At 38.2% G+C, this 20,257-nt stretch overlaps 1 protein-coding gene across 3 annotated transcripts in view; it reads right to left on the bottom strand.

Annotated features, from left to right (window-relative positions):
• Window positions 1-517: 517 nt before the first annotated feature.
• The window catches only part of CADM2 (cell adhesion molecule 2), a 569,374-nt gene continuing 549,634 nt past the window's right edge, over window positions 518-20,257 (bottom strand). For all 3 annotated transcript variants that reach the window (XM_058825123.1, XM_058825124.1, XM_058825122.1), the window contains 2 exons: window positions 3,573-3,698; window positions 518-1,994 (listed from right to left, as the gene is read on the bottom strand). In XM_058825123.1, coding sequence (XP_058681106.1) covers window positions 1,876-1,994; window positions 3,573-3,698 — 245 coding nt within the window. In that variant the 3' untranslated portion in view covers window positions 518-1,875. The remainder of the gene's footprint in view (window positions 1,995-3,572; window positions 3,699-20,257) is intronic.

Raw genomic sequence — 20,257 nt, forward strand, 5'->3', positions numbered from 1 at the left:
TTATTCCAAATTCTCCCTTCCCCACACAAAAATAAAATCCCAGGAGAAAGTCCTTTACAGCAGACCATCATGCTTTTATGCTTCACAAACACATCAACCAGAGAGAAATACTTCTTTTGTCAAAGGTGCAAAACACAGGAGCCAAGCGAGCTCCAACTAGACTTAACTTGCGTTCTCCAGTGTAGAATCATTTCCAAGACCTGTTATGGCAACCTTTTCTTTTCATTGGAAGAGGAAATAAGCCGATGGGCTTACAGTGTTTTGTTGTCATATTTAAGAGCATGTGATTTTTCAGCTGTCAATTACACAAAAAAAAAAAAAAAAAAAAAAATTCAGAAATAATCCAAACAGAGACCTTCACTGTGGAGCTAAAAGCATGGCAGGAATTCTCTATCATTCACGGTGACATAAGTTTGTACCTCACAAAATGCATAGACAGGAATTTAATATAAAGAATTAGTCCATTTACTGTATACACAAAACATATATCTTTTGTTTTAACACTTCTATTTTTTCTTTTTTTTTTTTTTCCTTTTTTTGTTTTTTTTTAAGTTTTTTTTGGTTTTTTTTTTTTTTTTTTTTTTTGGCAAACCAACATAGAGAAGCAGCTCTGGAACTGCCAAATTAAAATTGAGAATTTTAGCAACTCAATAGTACTTTTTAAGGATAGTAATCAAATGTGGTTGTAATTTAAAACCTGAGGCTGTGCACTGGTTGTTAGCTTAAAACTACCTTTCCATATAACATTGTGCTTCCATTGTATAACAAAGAAAAAATTAACAAGAACTAGAAAAGTTTGCTGCTGAACAGTGCTAGGACATACAGACAAAAAAATACTAACACATGTTATCTACTCAGAATATTGATTTTGAGGCATATCTAAAGGGATATAATGGACATTAGAAAATGCTTACTTGTGACTGACTTAGCTACCGCCAAAAAAGTTGAATATGTATCAAATAATGTTTAATTGAATTTATTATATGCACTATATACAGATACTAAAATGCCTTGCAATTGTGCCCCATGAACACATCAAATTTGAGTAGGCAGGTGAGTTCATGTTTAGCAAATAAATTATAAAACCATAAATTACTCAGAAAGTTCTCTAATCTTTGTGATCCCAAAAGCCAGTAAAAGGGCAGGACAAATTGTTTCAAAAGAAGCTCTATTACCTAACTTTGCAGAATCTGTATAGCTACTCACATGTTTTTACCACTAAACCATGGCACTATTGTCAAGGTACCATTTAAATCATAACAAAACAAAGCAAAACACCCCAAAAAATTCACTGGACTGATCTTTTTTCCCACCAAATCCAAACATATGAGAAACTATACTAAACCAATTTCAATTTGTGTTTCCAAGGGCATATGTTTCAAAAACAAGTTGCTTTTTGCATTATAGATAGGTATAAAATATTCTTTGTAAACCTCTAATCTTAGACTTAACATTTTCTGTAAGTAAATTAGGACCTTACCTAATAGTACTTGTTATGAATTTTGTTCTATGACATACTAATAGGGACATGATAAAAGAAAACTGGAAAAGAAAGCTGCATAACACTTACATATGTAGAAAACTTGGATTAAGATGATGATTAACATTGTTAAGGCTGTATATTCAAGCACTGTATGTTAAGAGAGCAGTGGATATGATTTTTAGGCAATAAGAAATGTCCTGTTTTATGCATGATACTGTAATCATAGAATGAGGATGTCAACAGCTGATTGTTGGCATAAACTGGCTACTTATAGCAGGTATGCGAGTTAATAAAGATAGCAGAAGATGGCAGAAATGAATTCTGAGAAACGATAGCCAGTTTTCTCCAGCAGTCAGCCTGATAAGTAAAACTCCAAGATTCTAGCTCTGCATCTAAATGAAATACTCTTTTTTCTCCTCTGCATTGACTTGGCTGCCTTCTGCATTGATAATGGCTGTGTCGGCATCAGGGGCATCTTCAGCTCCTTTTGCTTCATTTGTTAAATATGTTCCTGTAGGAATCAGTACAAGAGAAAAGAAAAGAAAAAGAGAATGATTAGGGTTTTTTTTTTTTACACTGCATTATAGGAAGTACATTTCAAACAATGTACTCCAGTTTTTCAATTAATGAAAAATATTTTTACACAGTTTTTAGTATACATCATAAAGGTGTGCTCAACTTTCTAATTTGCTTAAGAAATATTTACACTGATACTTATACTGGGAAAGGCATATATACAAACTATAGTATATCCACAACAAATTAAGGAAATATTTTAATAAAACTCCACTTTATCTAACTGCAGTAAATGCAATATATTTTTCAATTATAGAATAAGTGATAAAATCTTGGTTATTTCATGAAATAGCTATCTATCAAAAACAAAGCAATTTTGAAGAACTAGAGATTAGTAAAAGTTCTTTTTTTTGTGGCCACTGATCATTTGTATTTCAGTTTTATAGTGATCATATCTATGCTTTAATTTTACAGAATTGTATCATAAAAAGTTCCAAGAATTACAAAATTGAGGAAGTTTTATTAACTGAAATAACTCATATTATACTATCACAACTATTTTTATGCTCTGGAAATGAATGAATGAAAAGAAGAAATGTGTACAATAGTCAAATTTCCCTTTGTGAAAATCATTATTTATGGTGGCATGAGATGTACAACTGTTCATTCAGGAAAGTAAAACAAAAGAGACACACTTTCACTGGCTCATTAGAAAAAAATTCTGATTTTCTCCCAGGTAGTATAATCCAATTGTAAAGATGTTTTTTATCAATTTATGTTTGCTAGGTGTATGATTATCCTATCTAAAATGAGAGTTACTGAATTAATAAATTAATACCAACACTCATCCTCTCTCTTTTTTCTTTTTTTTTTTTTTCTGGGTTTTAGCAATAGGCCTACAAGCTGTACAGAGGTTAAATCTCAAGGTGTGATTTTGGAACTAACTAGGTCAAAATCAAATCACAGAGAAGTCAGAAGTCAGCGTCACTCCATTCCTGCTATCTTTAGTGGCAGAGGGGATTGAAAATGAAGGGACCAGAATTATTAAGGTAAAACCACAGAATAAAGTAAAGCTAGCCCCAGGAATTAACCCCTTATTCCAGCAGGATCATTGATAAACTGATTTGAATACTCAATACTGGAATCCAACATTATCTTTTAAACATATACTTGAAATATTAGCAAAATCCATTAAAATGTAAATTTTGTTCACTCAGTGCATATATATTCTGCTGAACTGAGATGGTAGTTAAAACTATGAGAACATGATGAGAACATGTAATCAAGCATCTGGAGTTCAGATCCAAAACCAAGGGGCAATCTTACCCCTTGGTCTCCTAAATCACTGATTTATAAGATGACCTTGGGCATGCACTAACTCCATGTCCTTTGCCTTGGCCAGCCCACTGGAAAACTGCTAAAAATTCACAGGGACTTCACTTGTGACTGGACTGAGAACTATTTTTTGTTCTAATCATTTAGCAGAGGGGGGAAGGTGAAAGGAAATGGCACTCCCAGGTGAAATCATTCCTTGCTTCCAAGAGTGACTGAACTTCCCCTAAATGTGTCCTACCTTTATGTCTTGCCAGGTATCGCCCAAGGAGAATTATAGAACATAGTGTTACAAAGACAACTACAGCCACTATTCCTCCTATAAGAGCATGATCAGGTCCGGTCTGTCCAGCCAAAGCATTTGGATCTAGAAGGAGAGACAAAAAAGAAAAAGTGATCCTACATAGAGAGAAAAAAAAAAAAAAGACAGAAAAATTCACAATACCAAGTTTTATAGTGATCATCCTGAAAATAGGGCATTTCACTCTTTAATATTCAGCACCGTTATTCCCACTTTTACTCCCAGTATCTTATCAACAGCACAGTGCTGCTTGTATTCCCAGATTGTTAAAACCCTGAGGACATCACAGTTATGAAAAATATTACCCTATTCTTCTTTGGCAGAGGTTATTAAATGAAAAAGGTTCCTAGCTTTGTCCTAGTCACTTTACAACTGAAAACCTGGCCACAGCTATTTATAGAAGGAAAAACAAGGAAGTAAGAATTGGGGATTGGATAGCATCAGCAGAATAGCGTCTGCATAATACATAATTTATAGAATTGATTCTCAGTGGGGAACCCTTATATGTTCTCTTCCCCTCACTCCTACCCTCTTGCACCAGAAATAAAAAGGCAGATAAAGTGCAGCCGTGCCAAGTTCCTCTGCACATGGCTGAGTCTGTATGGATTTGGTTAGATAAAGGTATCAGGCAGACTGAAACTCAGCATTCAGACTCAAGCATCAGCTTGTGAATTTTCTACAAATGCTCAATTAACACACAGTGTGTGATATCTATTACACCAAGCTGCAATAGATATCACAGAATTATAGTCAGCTGGGATGGAAAAGGCCTTTGAGATTGTCAAGCTCAACCAATGAAGTGGCATCACCTTGTCAAGCAGTCCAGGGCACTGAGTGCCATATCCAGTCACTTCTTAACATCTCCAGGGATGGTGACTCCATCACCTCCCTAACCAGCCCATCCCAACGCCCAATCACTCTTTCTGCGAAGGAATTCTTCCCAAAGTCCAACTTAAACCTCCTCTGGCACAGCTTGCACTTTGGTGGTGTTAAACCTCATGCTGTTCTACTCAGCCCATTGACCCAGCCTGTCCAGGTCCCTCTGCAGAGCCCTCCTACCCTCCACCAGATCAACACTCCCCCACAACTTGGTGTCACCTGCACATCTGCTAATGGCAGAGTGAATCAGCAGGCTCCATTTTCCAGTTCAGAGCACTGGGAATACTGTCAGATTCAAGTGTTCTGTGCTGCTCATTTGCCTGTTCTGTTGCCCAATGCGTCACAAAAGTTGCAAAGAGACAATCGTGGGAAATAGCACAACTTTGGGGTGAGTAATTCTTCAGAGCTTTTAACAACCAACCAGTAACCTGTGACTGTTGACTCAACAGATAAATGCAGAAGGCAAAGTTTTATTCTAAGGATCATGACATGGTTCCTATTATAATGAAATGCCTCTGCTATGAAGTAATAGTAATTCTCTGAAGATGTTATTAGCATGTTCTGTATGGTGCAATCATTCCACTCCCACTGCTTCAAGGGCATTTGCCTTGTAGGAGCTGTTTATGTTCTTCAAATAGTTTGCAAACAACTTCTTTGCTTTGCAAAAGGGAAAGTGAGGAACAATATTTACACATAAAAGAGGGCAAATCTGTGAGGATGATAGAAAGGGCTCTGATAATGCTGAGGAGGTGTGATTCCATAATACCATGATTACATTCTGCTGACCAGGATTGCTATATGGCAGTAGGATGTATGGATACATCTGGTATGGGAGTCTCATGAGGTGTAACAAGACTAAGTGCTGGTGCTGCACCCAGGTCAGGGCAAACCCTGTTCTCAGTCCAGGCTGGGGGATGAACAGATCCAGGGCAGTCTGGCTGAGAAGGACTTGGGGATGCTGGTGGATGAGCAGGCCTTGTGCTCTTGCAGCCCATATAGCCAAACGTGTCCTGGGCTGCACCCAAAGCACCGTGGGCAGAAGCCAAGGGAGGGGATTCTGTCCTTCTGAGCCGTTCTTCTGAGACCCCATCTGGAGAACTGCATCCAGTTCTGGGGTTTCCAGCTCAGGAAGGACATGGAAGGCCACCAAGTTGACGTGAGTGATGGGGCACCTCTCCTATGAGGAAAGGCTGAGAGCATTGGGATTGTTCAGCCTGGAGAAGACATGGCTTTCAGGTGACCTAATTGTGGCCTTCCAGTACCTGAAGGGAGCCTGCAAGAAAGATGGAGAGACACTATTTACAAGGGTTTGTAATGATTGAACAAGGGGAAATAGCTTCAAACTAAGAGTAGGCTTAGAGTAGATTTTAGGAAGAAATTTTTCACTATGGGGGCAGTGAGATGGTGGCACAGGTTGCCCAGAGAAGCTGTGGCTGCCCCATTCCTGGGAGTGTTCAAGAGCAGGTTGGATGGGGCTCTGAGCAAGCTGGTCTAGTGGAAGGTGTCCCTGCCCATGGAATTAGATGATCTTTAAGGTCCCTTCCTACTCAAGCCATTCTATGACTTCAAGATCTACAAACACATATGTATATAATGTTCCATAGATGAAAGAAAAGAATCCTGTTTTCCCTTCCTTTTTGCAAACTGTGAAGCATTCTGCAACTACATTTTCAGGCTTGATGGAGCACAGAGTGGTGTGGCCACTGGTACAGATTCAGTTCTGCTCATAACAGTCACTGGACTCATCAGGCAGGACTTTGTCACTTATTGCTGGCTTTCTGAGCTCCCACACGGACTTTGGGGAAGCTGGTCATAGCACTTCTGTGGAAATGATGGCAAATAATAGGTATTTGCCCTCAAAAAAGCTAGAAACACCTTAAAAAGTCAGCTCTCCTGCATCCTCTTCCACCTCCACATCCTCCTGGCATGGTGCTGCTGGTGGTGGCACCAGGCTGAGTACACATCACCAGCCCAGCAGGACATAGGTTCCATTTTGGTCATTAAATCTGACCCCAAATCCTGGGCACCAGCAGACTCACAGGGGGAAAGCAAGAGTGCTGAAGCATTGCCTTCCAAAAGCAGGAGCTTGGAGCATTCATCCATCCTCTCCCTTGCCTTGCAGGGCTTTGTTTTCTGAGCCGAGCAAGGAGGACACGGGTGCTTGCTTGAGAAGATGCAAGGTGACAGCTTGCTGCAGGAATGCCAGCTTGCTTGAGCCATCTAGAAAATTCCTCCTTTTGCGCTGCCTGTGGCAATGTTGAGTGAGGCTCCTCCCTGCAGCAAAAGGGCAGGACCCGTTTGGCCTCTGAGGACCACCCATGTCCCCAAGCCTTGTGTGTGACCTGCAGGAGATGCTCTTTGGCAGCACTGGGACAGGAGCAGCACGAACGTGTTTTCCCACTAAAAACTGGCTCCTGCTGGTGTGCTGCCAGTAACAGTGAAGAATAAAAGGAGATCTTTTAAGGGATAATATACTTCCTGATAATCCAGGGATTCTGCAGGGAATAATCCAGAGAAGGGTTAGCACAGAACTTTATCTACAGGCATTTTTGCAAAGCTGATTGAAGCACACAGCCTTAGCTCAATACCCAGACGTACAACACGTGTCCTCTGTGAGCTGTAATGAATATTACAGATAAAATCCTCACAATACACTGAGATAAATACATCTCTGTGTTTTTATCCTCCTCAGAGTAACTAACTCCTCCTCTGACACACCTGCTGTGACTACAAGAAGTGACCCAAAGCCAGCCTCAACACAAGGTTTCCACCTATTACTGTGGATTAATGAGATTCCAATACTTCCATAAGCTGAATTTTTTAAACATTAGAATTAATGTAGGTACTCCTTGGACTGCAAAAGTAGCAGCATATTTTTTGCTCTAATTTCAACCTTGCTATCAAAGCCAGATTATATTGGTTGGTATCAAACTAGGGGAGTTTGTCCAAGAAAACCCCAAAACCTTATACATAACCTATTACTACTATATTATCAGTGAACAATTCCTTTGTTAAAAAGGAAAAAGGAAATGAAGGAGAGAAAGGAAAAGATGGAAGCAAAGGAAATAAAGAAAGATTCTTAAAATTAGCCGACATTTTCTTGGGAAACAAACATTTTTTTCCCATCTCAAAATGAAAATCTGCACGACATAAACAATATTCTGAACAGCAAGCATACCTCATGAATAGTCTCCTCATATAAAAATAATGCTAGCATTAAATATAAACATGCTCTACATTATGCATACAGAGTAATGCACTATACTTTTGCCTTTCATGAAATGACCTAAGCCCCATGAGTGAATTATAGATCTTGGGCTTTCTATTGTGGTATAAATAATTACTATTTCGAAATGTGCCCGAGCAGTATCTGAAAGACAGAAATACAGGGATTTGGAAGCTACACTTTTTTGTATTTTAGGTATTTATACAGTGAATGTGCATAATCATTCAAGTGTTCTGGGCACAAGTCTTAGCAGCTGCCAATACAGTTTCTGAAACCACTGACCACTCCACAGTCTGCTTTCCAAAAAGCATAATAATATTCAGATTATTTTAAGATTCACGTTTTAAGCTTAATGGACTTTCCCAAGTAAATCCTACCCTGCCATACACACAACTCCAGCAAATGAAATATTAGGTATGCAATTGTGCAATAAATACTTATAATTCAGCTGTTTCTATAAAAAAAGAAGAAGAAGAAGAAAAAAAGATTACACTGTTAGTGTTTTAATACATACTGGTTTTTACTACATGAGCACAGGCAGCTACAGTACCCATGGCCTGAAAAAATGGAATTACAATTTTGCAATCAGACTAGATCTTCAGAGATCAGTCATCCTTTGATAAAACTAAGAAAATCTTATAAAAACATAATGACACAAAACCTCACTATACTCTTTTATTTGCTCTTTCCCCCCCTGCCTAAATTTAGAAAGCTTCTTCAAAATACTGATTGCCAATGATGTGAAAATTTACCCATTTTCAGCTTTTGGGGTTTCCCTGTTACTGTTTGCTCACAAACTGTGAATACACTTAAATTAAACAACACACATTCAAATTAAATAACACTCTTAAAATGACTAAGAGGAAAAAAAAAGGCCTCATTTTTTAAGAGATGAAACACATCAGATAAACCTTAGACCCAAGAAATAACTCGATATGCGCTTTTCATGACCTGCTGACAAAGTTTCAATGTAGAATATTTTAATATGAATTCACACTTTAGTTACGCCGAGAAATTTTGGAATAGTTTTTCATGCTTTTGCATAAAGTGTATGTTAATTATTCACCTAATTTCAGTTTCTTCATGCATAAGTTTCCTTCTTATTTATGCAGAGTTGACTTGACTGAGCAGGCTGCAGGAAAGGGTCAGATAACCCTTTCCTGAGCAAAGGCAAAACAAGCACATTTGTGAATGCTGAAATGGCATATTTGGGGGAATATGTGCTCAAGTAGCCCTCTCTTTTGCAGAACTTTATCAATATGTATTTTTGGCTCATATGGTGAAGTTTTAAAAAAATCACTCTGAGCATGAGATGACCTAGGTTTTGAGGAATCCAAAATAATAATTTGTTTTGACCATTTCTACTATACAAAAAATTGGAAATATCCCAATTTGCTGTGGAGCTTTAATAGTATTCACAAAGTGAAGAGTTATTAATACATGTATAATTCATAAATTACTGTTCCTTAAGGCTGGGAAAAGAAAGGGCTGTCCCATTTCTCACAGAAGTATTGAAACCACCAGCCTACAGTCACTTTTACTTTTACTTTGATTTAATGAATAATCAAATGCTGCTGCAAAGTAGAATTGCTCCTATAAGGGCTCCTGTGGCATGGCTTTGTGTTACAATTTATATGGTAGAAAAATCTCTTAAAATGACTGCTGATTATTTCTACATATTCAGGGACTTGCTATAACCCTCAGTACAACTCACTAATATTTAATATTTTTACAAAAAGCTATTGTTTTAAGGGCATTGCCCTAATCAGTTCAGTAAAGCAAGGTGAATTTTAGGGTGGGAAACCCCAAAAAGTACAAAAATTAAATTAAAATTAAATAATTAGCTCTGTCTTATTTGAAAGGCTGTTGAAACAGCACAGGTGAGTGTGAAAATGAATGGTGGGAGACTGTGAAGATTTTTGGAGAAAATCTAGCAGGGAGCCTGAAATCATGAGATATTTAAACCTGCTTTGAAGTGTCCTAACCAGCAGAGACCAAACTGCAACAACTGTGGGGGGAGAGCAGTAGGAGGATTTCTGAAGTCCATCAGTGAATGCAAATTACATTAGAAATGTTCCCCAGTGAATTTTTTCTGCATATCAACTTAATTTCCCAAGGAGACAAGAGCTTGTGTGAATATTCTCTTTCACTCTGCTCAAATTACTTATGAAACGTGGTTCCATTACAACAAGTTTTAAGAGACAGTAAAGAACTTAAGAGTCTTGTTTTCTTATAACTAACCTGAGAGGACAGGTTGCAGCAGGGGCTCAGAGCTTATTAGATATCAGACAATGTGTAGGAAGGATGCCTTTATAAAAGCTCTAATAGAGACAAAAGCTTCTGTGAAAATCTCTGCCCAAGAATCAATTTTTCATTAGAGGTTTCTCTCCATTGCATATACTTTGGTGTCCAGTGGCACAGATCCTCTTTGAAGGTTTCACATGGCTAGGTGGCATTTATAACCTCTGAGCCCTTGCTTCCTCACCTTTTTCTCCTTTCCCCAAAGCCCACCCTTCGTGCTTCTCTTCCTTCTTGTCTCAGCTCACACTGCAGTATTTCCATAATTCAGTTAAAAAGCCACAAGGCACAATCTCATGGAAACCAGAGATGATTTCTTTCTGCAGCTTATGGCAAAACTTGGGCTCTGAAATGTATTCAGACTAATGTCACTGCCAAGATTTAGCCATAGGGTTCATAAAATATTTAATTGTCCCACCAAGGCATGTTTTGGGGGAAAAAAAAGGTAAAACTTAGGAAAAATCAAAGCAAACAAGCTAAAAAACCCCCAACCCAAAAACCTCCAAACAAAAACATCAAAACAGAACTTCAAAGATCTGGTTTTACATCAGCAGGAAAAAAGACTAAAGCAGGAATTGTACCACATTATGGATAGAAGGTTAGACTGAAGTGATAGCTGACAAGGTATTTGCCTTAGGAAAAGTGGCAGAAGTGCTGTCTGTGATAAATGCTGCTAAGTTAGAATTTACCCATTTTAACACCTTAATTTGGGCACCCCAGAGTTCAATTTCTCTTGCATGGCCTGGAAGGCTGAAACAGGTGTTTTTAATCTCTTTTTGTAATATACTACTAACCACTAAAGTACATGTATGCCAAACTTGTGAAACTATTGTTAAGTGGGAAAAGAAAGAAACTTTCTGCACCTTCATTTAAATTGCAATGAGTAGCTGCCCAAAGGGGCTGGTTGTGAAATTTGTTGAAAATGCATTCTGTTATTAACCAATTCCAAACTTAAAATATGTGACAAGCTTCTTTATCCTTCAGTGCCTGAAGCAAAGAAGAACAAAACATTGCGCTAATATACAGCACATACAAACTGATATTTTAATAGTAGAACATCATCAACCATAGCAAAGACAGGCAGAAAAAATTACTTCTAAACCTTCAAAGGAATTGATAGCCTTTTCTTCCCATGCTACTGCAGTGGCACATTTGGCCCATTTTGCCTTTGTTTCCTTTTTTTTTTCCACAGTACTGAATTTTACATACATTCCCATTAAGAAGAGCCTATGTCCCAGTAAGATAAAAGCCCTACACAATATTTCAGCAGCTGAAACCAGAGCTCCTTTTCAAGAGCTCCTGTTGTTCTCATGAAACCAAGACTTCTTTCAGTGGACAGAAAAATGTAAATGTGTCCTGATATATATTTGTGAGCAGGTAGCCCTTGTCAAAGTGAATAAAAGCACTACCCATATCTATTTATTGTGCAAATGTATTTTATTTTAATGCTTAGAAGAGAGCTGTATACCTACAATATTAAGATGAAAAGTTTAGCAATATTTTTCAGGGTCGTTAGAGCCTTGTTCCATATTTTGTGCCTGTGTCATTGACACATGTTTTTTAAAGATTCTTTTTTCCTTTCTCTTTTTTTTCCTTAATGCCACTGTAAAAGCTCCAGTTTCCTGAAGGGAACAGTTCCTCTAATTAGAGGACATAAAAGACTTTTCTTATTGACAACATTATATTTTTGGCTGTCAATAAACTCATTAATTGCTTCAGACTTTATCTTAGGAAAAAAACCCCTGAAATCTGCAATGTTTTGCCTTCCTCTTATTTTCTGTAGAGGATAATTAAGTCAATTCTGGGTTTGAAGAAATACTTGTCCATCCAGCTATAACTTCCGTAGGCTGTAGAAAAGACACAAATGGCATAGATGACATGAAAATTTCCCTGTTAAGTTGAATGAGTCAACTGTTCCAGCATTTTAATTTTCATTTTCTTGTGAAGCTCCAGAATGCTCAATGCCTTCATTGCAGTAAAAAAAGATTGAACTTTGGAAACATCCACCTATTCGATACTTTAAAAAAAAGAAAAAAGGAACAAAGAAGATCCTATCTCTATCTAGAAAAATGAGAATCATGACTTCCTACTTTGGGAGAAAAAAACACATTTCAGAAGTGCCATTTTTCTTTTGATAACTTTCCATCAATTAATATAGGAAGATCCTTGCTCTTGGTTTTCTTTGTCAAACAAGACCAGAGACCAGATGGGGTTAGTGTGCACACAGCTCCTTCTCCTGTTACCAGAAGTAATTTATATAAATAATAAACCATTCTCTCACTAATACAGAAACTGGAGGTCCCAGTTTCTTCTCCCTTTCTTAGAGTGTCTTTAATCTGTGGCTTTTGGTCACTTCCCACAGCCTTTGATTTGCTGTAGAAAACATGGCCAGGACGTGTGGGAAGGGAGCGTGGCACCTGTGCTCTGCAGAGCTGGCTGAGCGTGGGCATCTGCTGCTGGCTGCCATCACAGGGGCTGGGGCCAGACTCACATGGTCCTGGCAGCCTTAGCATTCACAATTCAGGAGAAAGCAACTCATTATCACCATAATACACTACAGGAATTACGGGGAGATTGCTGAGACAGTGATCATTCAAAGCACCAAAGGGATCACTCAAAGCTTCCTCCTCTAACTGGAGGAAGCCCCAAGAGCTGAAGCCCACTGGAAAGTGGCATAAATATTTCCACTGTGGCTTTTCTGCCATCTTGTTTGCCATGCTGTTACATGAACCCCTGCCCTGATTGCTTCTCAGAGCTAATCAGCATCACTGCAGAGCTCAAATAATAAATACCACCACAAGTAAGCAGTGGGAGAATGACACACTTACAGTCAAGAAATGGCATGAAACAAATGGATGGGGAGGATCAGTAGAGAGAGAAACAAAGCTGATCCTGATGGCAGAAAAACTGGGGAGGAGAAGTTTTGTCATCAGTAAGGCAGAGCCACACATGTAAAGTAAGTTAAGAACAGGTAAGGATGGGTAAAGATCAGAGAGGCAGCAACAGATGCACAGTTGTACCAGGTACATTGTACTGAATATGTTCATGAGAGTTTTAAAACCAAGAAGGGCAGATTTAATTTAATTGAAGAACAGCTCTAATTAAAACTTAGTTCTGTGGTGGAAGAAAACCTATTGTTCAAATGAATTCTTTATGCTTGTCATACTAATTTTTTTCTTACCAAATCAGATTAGACTAATTATAAGCCTATAATGACATCAAAACACCCCAGTAAACCAGCCACTTACAGCCAGAATCTGACACCTTATTCAGGCTGAACAGCAATTTAATCTGTCATGGGACTACTCAGTGAGAGTAACTGTAATAGAAGAGCCTCTTTGGCAGTTAATAGTATATTTTATCTGTCAGTGTATCTCCAGATTAGCCATGCATACTTGTGGTTAGGGTAGTAACGGATCCAAAAGTGGATGTTGACTGATCCAGCTCATCTCAGAAAGAGAGATGTGAGAGTCATTAGCAAAGATAGCCTTCTGTAATGCACAGAGTAACAGGAGTGAGGGGTAAATTATTTATAAGGTCAGCACCACCATTAATATGTGAGGCATCTTCTACAGCTGCTCTAATTAGGGCACAAAATCTTATAAAATTCTTTGTGACAATTGCAACATCCATCTGTGAAGTTCCTGCCCAAGAGATAAATCTACCTTCAATTTGTTTGAATTTTTTCCTTGTGGTTTAATTGAATGCTATCCATTCTTTATATGCCAACTCTGTACTAATGGAAACAACAATATTTTCCCCTTTTAATAATGACATGCTTGATGGAATTCAATATCTTAACCAAATTCTCCTCTGGGAGCATTAAGCCTGTTGTTTTCAGATGCCTTTAAGTTAAATACCATCCAGCTATTAGTAAGAGAGTGTTTGCTCTTAAAGCCATCGATTGGTAATGGGTTTGCTAAGAGTAACATTGGTCTTTGCTTTCCTAAAGGCTTTCTGTATTAATAAAAAAAATAAAGTTACACAGTCTTTCCTTTATGGGCCTCTTTTCTTTTTTTTTAACTTGGCAACATGCATTAATTCCAGCAGCATGATCTCCACTGTCAGCAGCAGTAGCTGTAACACACCCAGATTCTACCAAGGGGGTCACATCCCCACCAGCCTGCAGCTGACAGATTCATTTCCTACCTTCTCCTGAGACAGCGACGGGGACCGAGAATCCAGAGGTCCACTGTAATTACTATGTATATTTCAGATTAAATAAATGTGATAAAAGCCTCCATCTGGCTGTTGATCAAATGTGCAGAGGCAGGCTGATTTTCAGTGACATATTACAATATGTCTCTTGTAACAGTCCCTAATGCCAGCCTGTAAATTACTTACATTTGGGATTACTTGACTACGGCAGACAGAAATATTACTCACTGTTAAAGTGCTGCCTACTGGGAGCATGGGGGACGTGGTCTAATCTTAAAGCTGTTAAGCAAGGCATTAGGAAATAATGGGGCCATGTTTATTTTACTAAATGCTGATTGTGCTCACACTGTTTGAAGATGGTAGACCCAATTTAATAGCAGCCTGAGATTGTTCCAGATGCTGGAAAGCTGTAGAAAGTCTAACACTGGGGAAATAAGTATCAGTTGTGTTCTAGAGTAAAACTTTAAGTATCAGAAAAATCCAGCAAAATGTGTCAGTAGTTTCAAATAAACACTATCTTCAGAAAAAAAACCCAAAAAACAAACAAATAAAACCCCAGTAGTTCAGGGCCTTCAATTTAAGAGAAATCCCAACCAGAAACTTCAAAAATAAAACAACACAAATTTCATGGAAAAAATAGACAATGAAGGGGCCATTTCACGATTTACAGTCAAAATTTAGTACATTACTGAAGGTCTTTTAAAAACTTATGGTAAGAAAGAAAGGTTGGGGAAAAAAAATGTCTGAAGGATATTTACAGAGCAACTAATTGTGGTTTGAAGGGCTTTTTTTATGATTTACAGCTTCTCGAGCTTTATAGCTCACATATCAACAAGAAAAATAATTCAGAATTGAGAATAAAAAGCTTATTAAAAAAAAAAAAAAAAAGCCAAATATCATCTCCTAGTCAAAGGATGGATATTCTGCTCTACTCTATTACATTGTCATGGTTCTTATTGCACATTCATTCTGCCCAGAAAGTGTAGCAGGACACTCTGTATAAATCAAGGAGAGTATTGGCCTTGTAAATTCTTGCTCTAAAGTTGAGAAAAAACCCTTTACTGTTGTATAGCTCTTCAAAGAACAGCATCTTTGTACTGCAGTGGTTAAAATTTGTTTCCACCTAGACATAAGTCCAGAAGAAAGTTCTGGGAATCATTATGAGCCTAAGAAAAATCTAGAAATATTTTTCTCATCTCCTATGTGATCATTCCAACAGCTTTTCCTTTCTTTCCCTACTCAGTTCTTATTCTAACTGCATGAGATTTGCTATATAAACCCTTCACCTTAAATTGTCTCATTAGCCTGCATCACTTAGCATCCACTCCTACTTAACTGAAGTGGTTCATTAAATGACATTTCCTTTTAAAAGACCTCTAAAAACTTAGTCCTCCCTTTAGGAAGTCAAGAAGACAAATGGTGAAAGTAGAAAATAATGTGCTAAACAAATCTGGAATTAACACAACTTTTTCAAATGCCACTGCTGAGAAACTTTTCTCCTTCCTTCCTAATAAGTCTGTTGCCTTTACATTACAGCTATGTAAGGGAAATGATATTCCTCTCTGAAGTATTGTGAATGCTGAAACTGATTAAAAATAAAGATGCCCTTCAAAAACATGATGACACCCTCTTTGACGCAGAAGCTTTTGTTCATCAGTGAAATTTTGGCTATGACTATCAAACCAACATCTCTAACTAAGCCATTCCTGACTTTCAAGTAGCAGACACTACATTCAGCTGAAAACCAGAAATTGTTTCTGAGAGCTGTGAAGCCAAGTGTGGGTATTTCAAGGGTGTTACAGCCCTTGGTTCAGTAAAACACGTAAGCATGTTTTGAGACTAAAGACATGATTTAGTTCTTTTGTTGATTTGGAACTGGGCTGTTGAGCCCCAGCTCCAGTTGACACTGGCTAGAGGAGACACAGGCAAGTTAAAGAAAAAGCTAAGAATTCTTAAGCTGTGAGAAGCAGTGTTTTTAGCCTTCCTTGCCTTCTGGAAACCTTTAGCAGGCTGCTCCTCCTCCTGTGGAGTTGAGATTCATGAATTCAGAGCTCATTGTGACAGCTTCTCTCTGACACCAGCACGTCTGGGTCTGGTGCCAGCGGCAGCGGCGAGCCCGCGGTGCTGGGCAGAGCAAAATCACAGAGTCCCCCTTGCTGGGAGCAGCCTCTCATCAAAGCCCTGCTCCTGTCACCTGGGCCAAGGAGCAGCACAGGGCCTGTTCCTTCAATATCTATTTTCATACTTAAGGTGGAAGGGGGTTTTTGCACCTCACAGCTGAGCAAAATCATGAAACCTTGTGCTTGCTGTGCTTGGTCTGCTCACAGCAGCACCTAAGGCCCAGAGGGTGGGCAGGCGCTCTTCCAGGACATCATGCTGGTGGCACCCCTTGAGAGCAAGGTTTTTCAGGGAATAAGCATGGAAAATCAGATTGAAATCCTTGCCATTCAACAAATGCCTTGACATATACTTTGGCAAAGTGTTCTCTTTTTCTCGGAGCCTCAGTTCCTCAGAAACAAAGCGAGGCTCAGGAAAAATGTATTACCTTGACTCACAGAAGGAATTATAAAAGAATGATTTTAGATATCACAGTAGTATTGGTAAGGCAGGCACATCACCTGCCTTTACACACAATATTCTATGTATTACTATTTTAAAACATTTGAAATTAACTGTGCGTTTAATTTTTACTAAGCTTTTTGTTGGAAATATATATATTTTCTTTCTTGTATAAAAGGAAACTGAGTATCATTATGATTTTGTGTAATGAAGGAATTAAAAGCTAAATGCTTTTATTTCAGAGAGGTGAGACTGAACAAGACAGCCTCATGCAGCTACGCCACTGGAAGTAATTCACACCAAATAACTGAAAAAGATAAAAAAAATAGAAATATGGGAATAAGCTAGAAATAGGATGACTCTACTTTCAGATTATGGAAACAAACAGAGAAGTATTGGGAATGCTGTTAAACATTGTTAAACAGGTCAACATGTTACCCTGAGTTCATAAACCACCTTGAACTTAATAGGAAAGGATGTTCCATTTTAATAATAGAATCATTGAAGATGTATGTCAGCTGATACAAGAAGGTACCATAGAATTAATATTTAAAACAATGAACAGCTATACTCTCCTGGCTTCAGTTTTCTTTTTCATCCCAGTAATGTCTACCTTCCCACAAGTGCTAATAATTTATGCATTACAATTAAACTTAGAAAATGATGATTAAAACATCTTTCTATTTAGTTACACAAAGTTACCTAAAATCTCAGGGGAGCAATCAAATATTAAATGCTTTATTTGTATGCTAATCAAAAGCAACAACACAGTTTGGAACTTTAAAATTACATGAAGCAATCAAACCTCCATCTAGTGGTCAAGGTTTGGACAAGTGGAACAATAAGGTATCCTTGCCATTTTTGTCATCACTGAGGAACAAAAGCAACCACAGCAGTCACAAAAAAGAGCCATAAAATGTTAATGTTTCAGAATAATGTGTGCACAGGTAGAGTGACTTCTCTTAATAAGTAACCATTCTGGCATGAACAAGTTATATATTTTTAGAGACCATTATGCCTTTCATTGCTGCCACATGGTTAAATCCTCATGGATAATCTTCATAAACCACTATTGTTCCAAACCTACCACAACTCTACAGGTATAAGCCAGAATACAATATATTTCACACAATGAATGAGGAGGTGCTGGGAGAATTACATGCTGAAGAAGAGAGAGTTGAAGGAGGAAACACTTTTGCTGTCTTCTACTACAGGGGAAGGAGAAGAGATGGTGGAGCCAGGCTTTCATTAGAAGTGTGCAAAGAAGAGAGGCAGTGGACACAAGCTGGGACATAAAAAGCTCAAACTGTCAAGAAAATCTTATTCACCATAAGGATAGTCAAATGCTGGAACAAGTTACTCAGAAATTCTGTGGGCTTTCCATGCATGGATATATGAAAAAATTCACCTGAATGAGGCCCTGAGCAATCTAATGAATCACAACCCTGCTCTGAGCTTGGATCAGTTGATCTCCAGAGGTCTGTTAAAACTTTTATCATTCTCAGTTCTAAGAAATGGGCCATAAGAACCAAAATGAAGAATACATTAAAAAAAATTTGCAGTTTTCTGCATCCTAAAGTGAACAGTTAATAATAAACCAGCATCCAGGAGGATGCCAAGATCCTGCTACTGCTTTACGCCACGCTGTTCTTTTTGTGCCATCACTGTCATATCCATACTGCAAAAATTCAAAAGGCTCCAGAATTATTTTTTCCTATATTCTAGTGATGGGCACAAGATGGACATGAATTAGGGAGCAGGAGTTCACATAAAACCTTACAAATTATACCACAGAAAACAGTTGTTTGTTAGTAGAGGAAAACTCTATGCTATGTGATATAAAGGGCCTTGTCTTCCTGTCACATTTTTTTTCTCAAAATAATCTAGTTTTAATCTTACAAACAGGGTCTCAGAATTCTAGGAAAAAATAAAGAACAAACCCAAAGCTAATAAACTGTAAATTCTACACCAGATTATTTCAGAGAATGTTTTGCACAGCATTATACATAATGAGAATGTCAAAGATCAGCAAATTGTTCCAATGGACTTTCCATCAAATTATGTTTACAATTACTGAGAGGTTAGATTTGCAAAGAAATGAGCTGACATTTCAGCATTCTGTGGCAATTGCAGTATTTTCAGTCAGGATTTCAGTTTTATGGCCAGCTTGACAAAACTAGTGTAATTCTGTTTTCCTCAGGTATAGCTAGGTTTATTTATAGCGAGGTCAACTCATTTGAAATATCTTCTATTGCTTTACTCAGTAGAGAAATTGTCATGCAAGTAAAACTCTGGATGGTGGAGTCTCTCTGTAATAGCAAGGAGTAAGAACCAACAACCCCAGAAATTGCTTCTCTGCCTGTCAGAGTTGATATTCAATGCACAAAACATTTTGTAGATAAAAATATACTGAATCTTATCTCCATGTAATAACAGTGAGCACGCATTTTTCAAAGTACACTGCAGACCCCAAACGTAGCAGGGGCTCCGATGGAACTGCCACATGGAAGCCCTCATCTAACAATCTGACAACTAAATACATGGTCCAAATCTTCTCCCCAAACCTGAGGAGATAAAAATCCTGCTGCAAAAATTCTGGCCTGAAATTTCTCTGTCCCCTGAGTTTCCTGCGGGAACACATCCTGGAGAGCATCAGCCATCTCTCTTTTCCTTCCACTTTCCCATATCCCTTCCTCTCTGGTGAAATAACTTCAAGGAGAGGAAAGTTTCACAGAACACCTGTTAATGATCCTGTGTACCAACTCTATCTAGGAGTGTGCTTACACACAGTTTTCTGTGTCTCCTGCCTTCCACAGCCCTCTCTCACCACCCTTTTCCTCTGCTACTTTTCAATGAAAGATGTTCATGCAGCTTCAACAATGCTGTCATTTAAAATTACTTCACCAGTGTCACAAGCATCTCCACAAACCCTGTTATTGGCTAATTATTTTGCTTCTGTTACTTTCTGCTATTGTTTTGGAAGTGAAGAACCTTTCCTGGTCCCACAAAAGTAGGCTCCATGGGACCCCTGGCAATTTTTTTTTTCTATTCAATGTGAATGGGTACTCAAGATGAGAACCAAATGGACATTTAAGTATCTTTAGTACATCTTCAGGCAAATTTGAGCAGCAAAGTCAGAAAGAGTGTTCACAGAAGAGTGGCTTAAGCCATTTAAAGGACAGCAAGACAAATGCATCCCTGAAAATACATCCTTGGATAACTGATATGCTGTACAGCACATGCCTAGAGGCAGCATGCCTTTTTATACACCTGTGGACCTGCCTGCCCCAAAAAGTTGTTTTAAATTCACAAAGTAGGTATCTCTAGCCCTAAGTTGCCTGAGGGCCCAAGCAATTTGTTTTACCTCAAGAGTGTTAAATACACACTTGAAAACACTGAATTCAAACCAAAATGTCCTAACCACAGTTATTTTATTCAGATGCAACATGAAAGCGAACAGAACCATTATGTTTCGCTAGAGATATGGAAGTTAGAAAAGTATTAA

Source organism: Ammospiza caudacuta, chromosome 2, assembly GCF_027887145.1.
Source record: "Ammospiza caudacuta isolate bAmmCau1 chromosome 2, bAmmCau1.pri, whole genome shotgun sequence".
NCBI lineage: Eukaryota > Metazoa > Chordata > Aves > Passeriformes > Passerellidae > Ammospiza > Ammospiza caudacuta.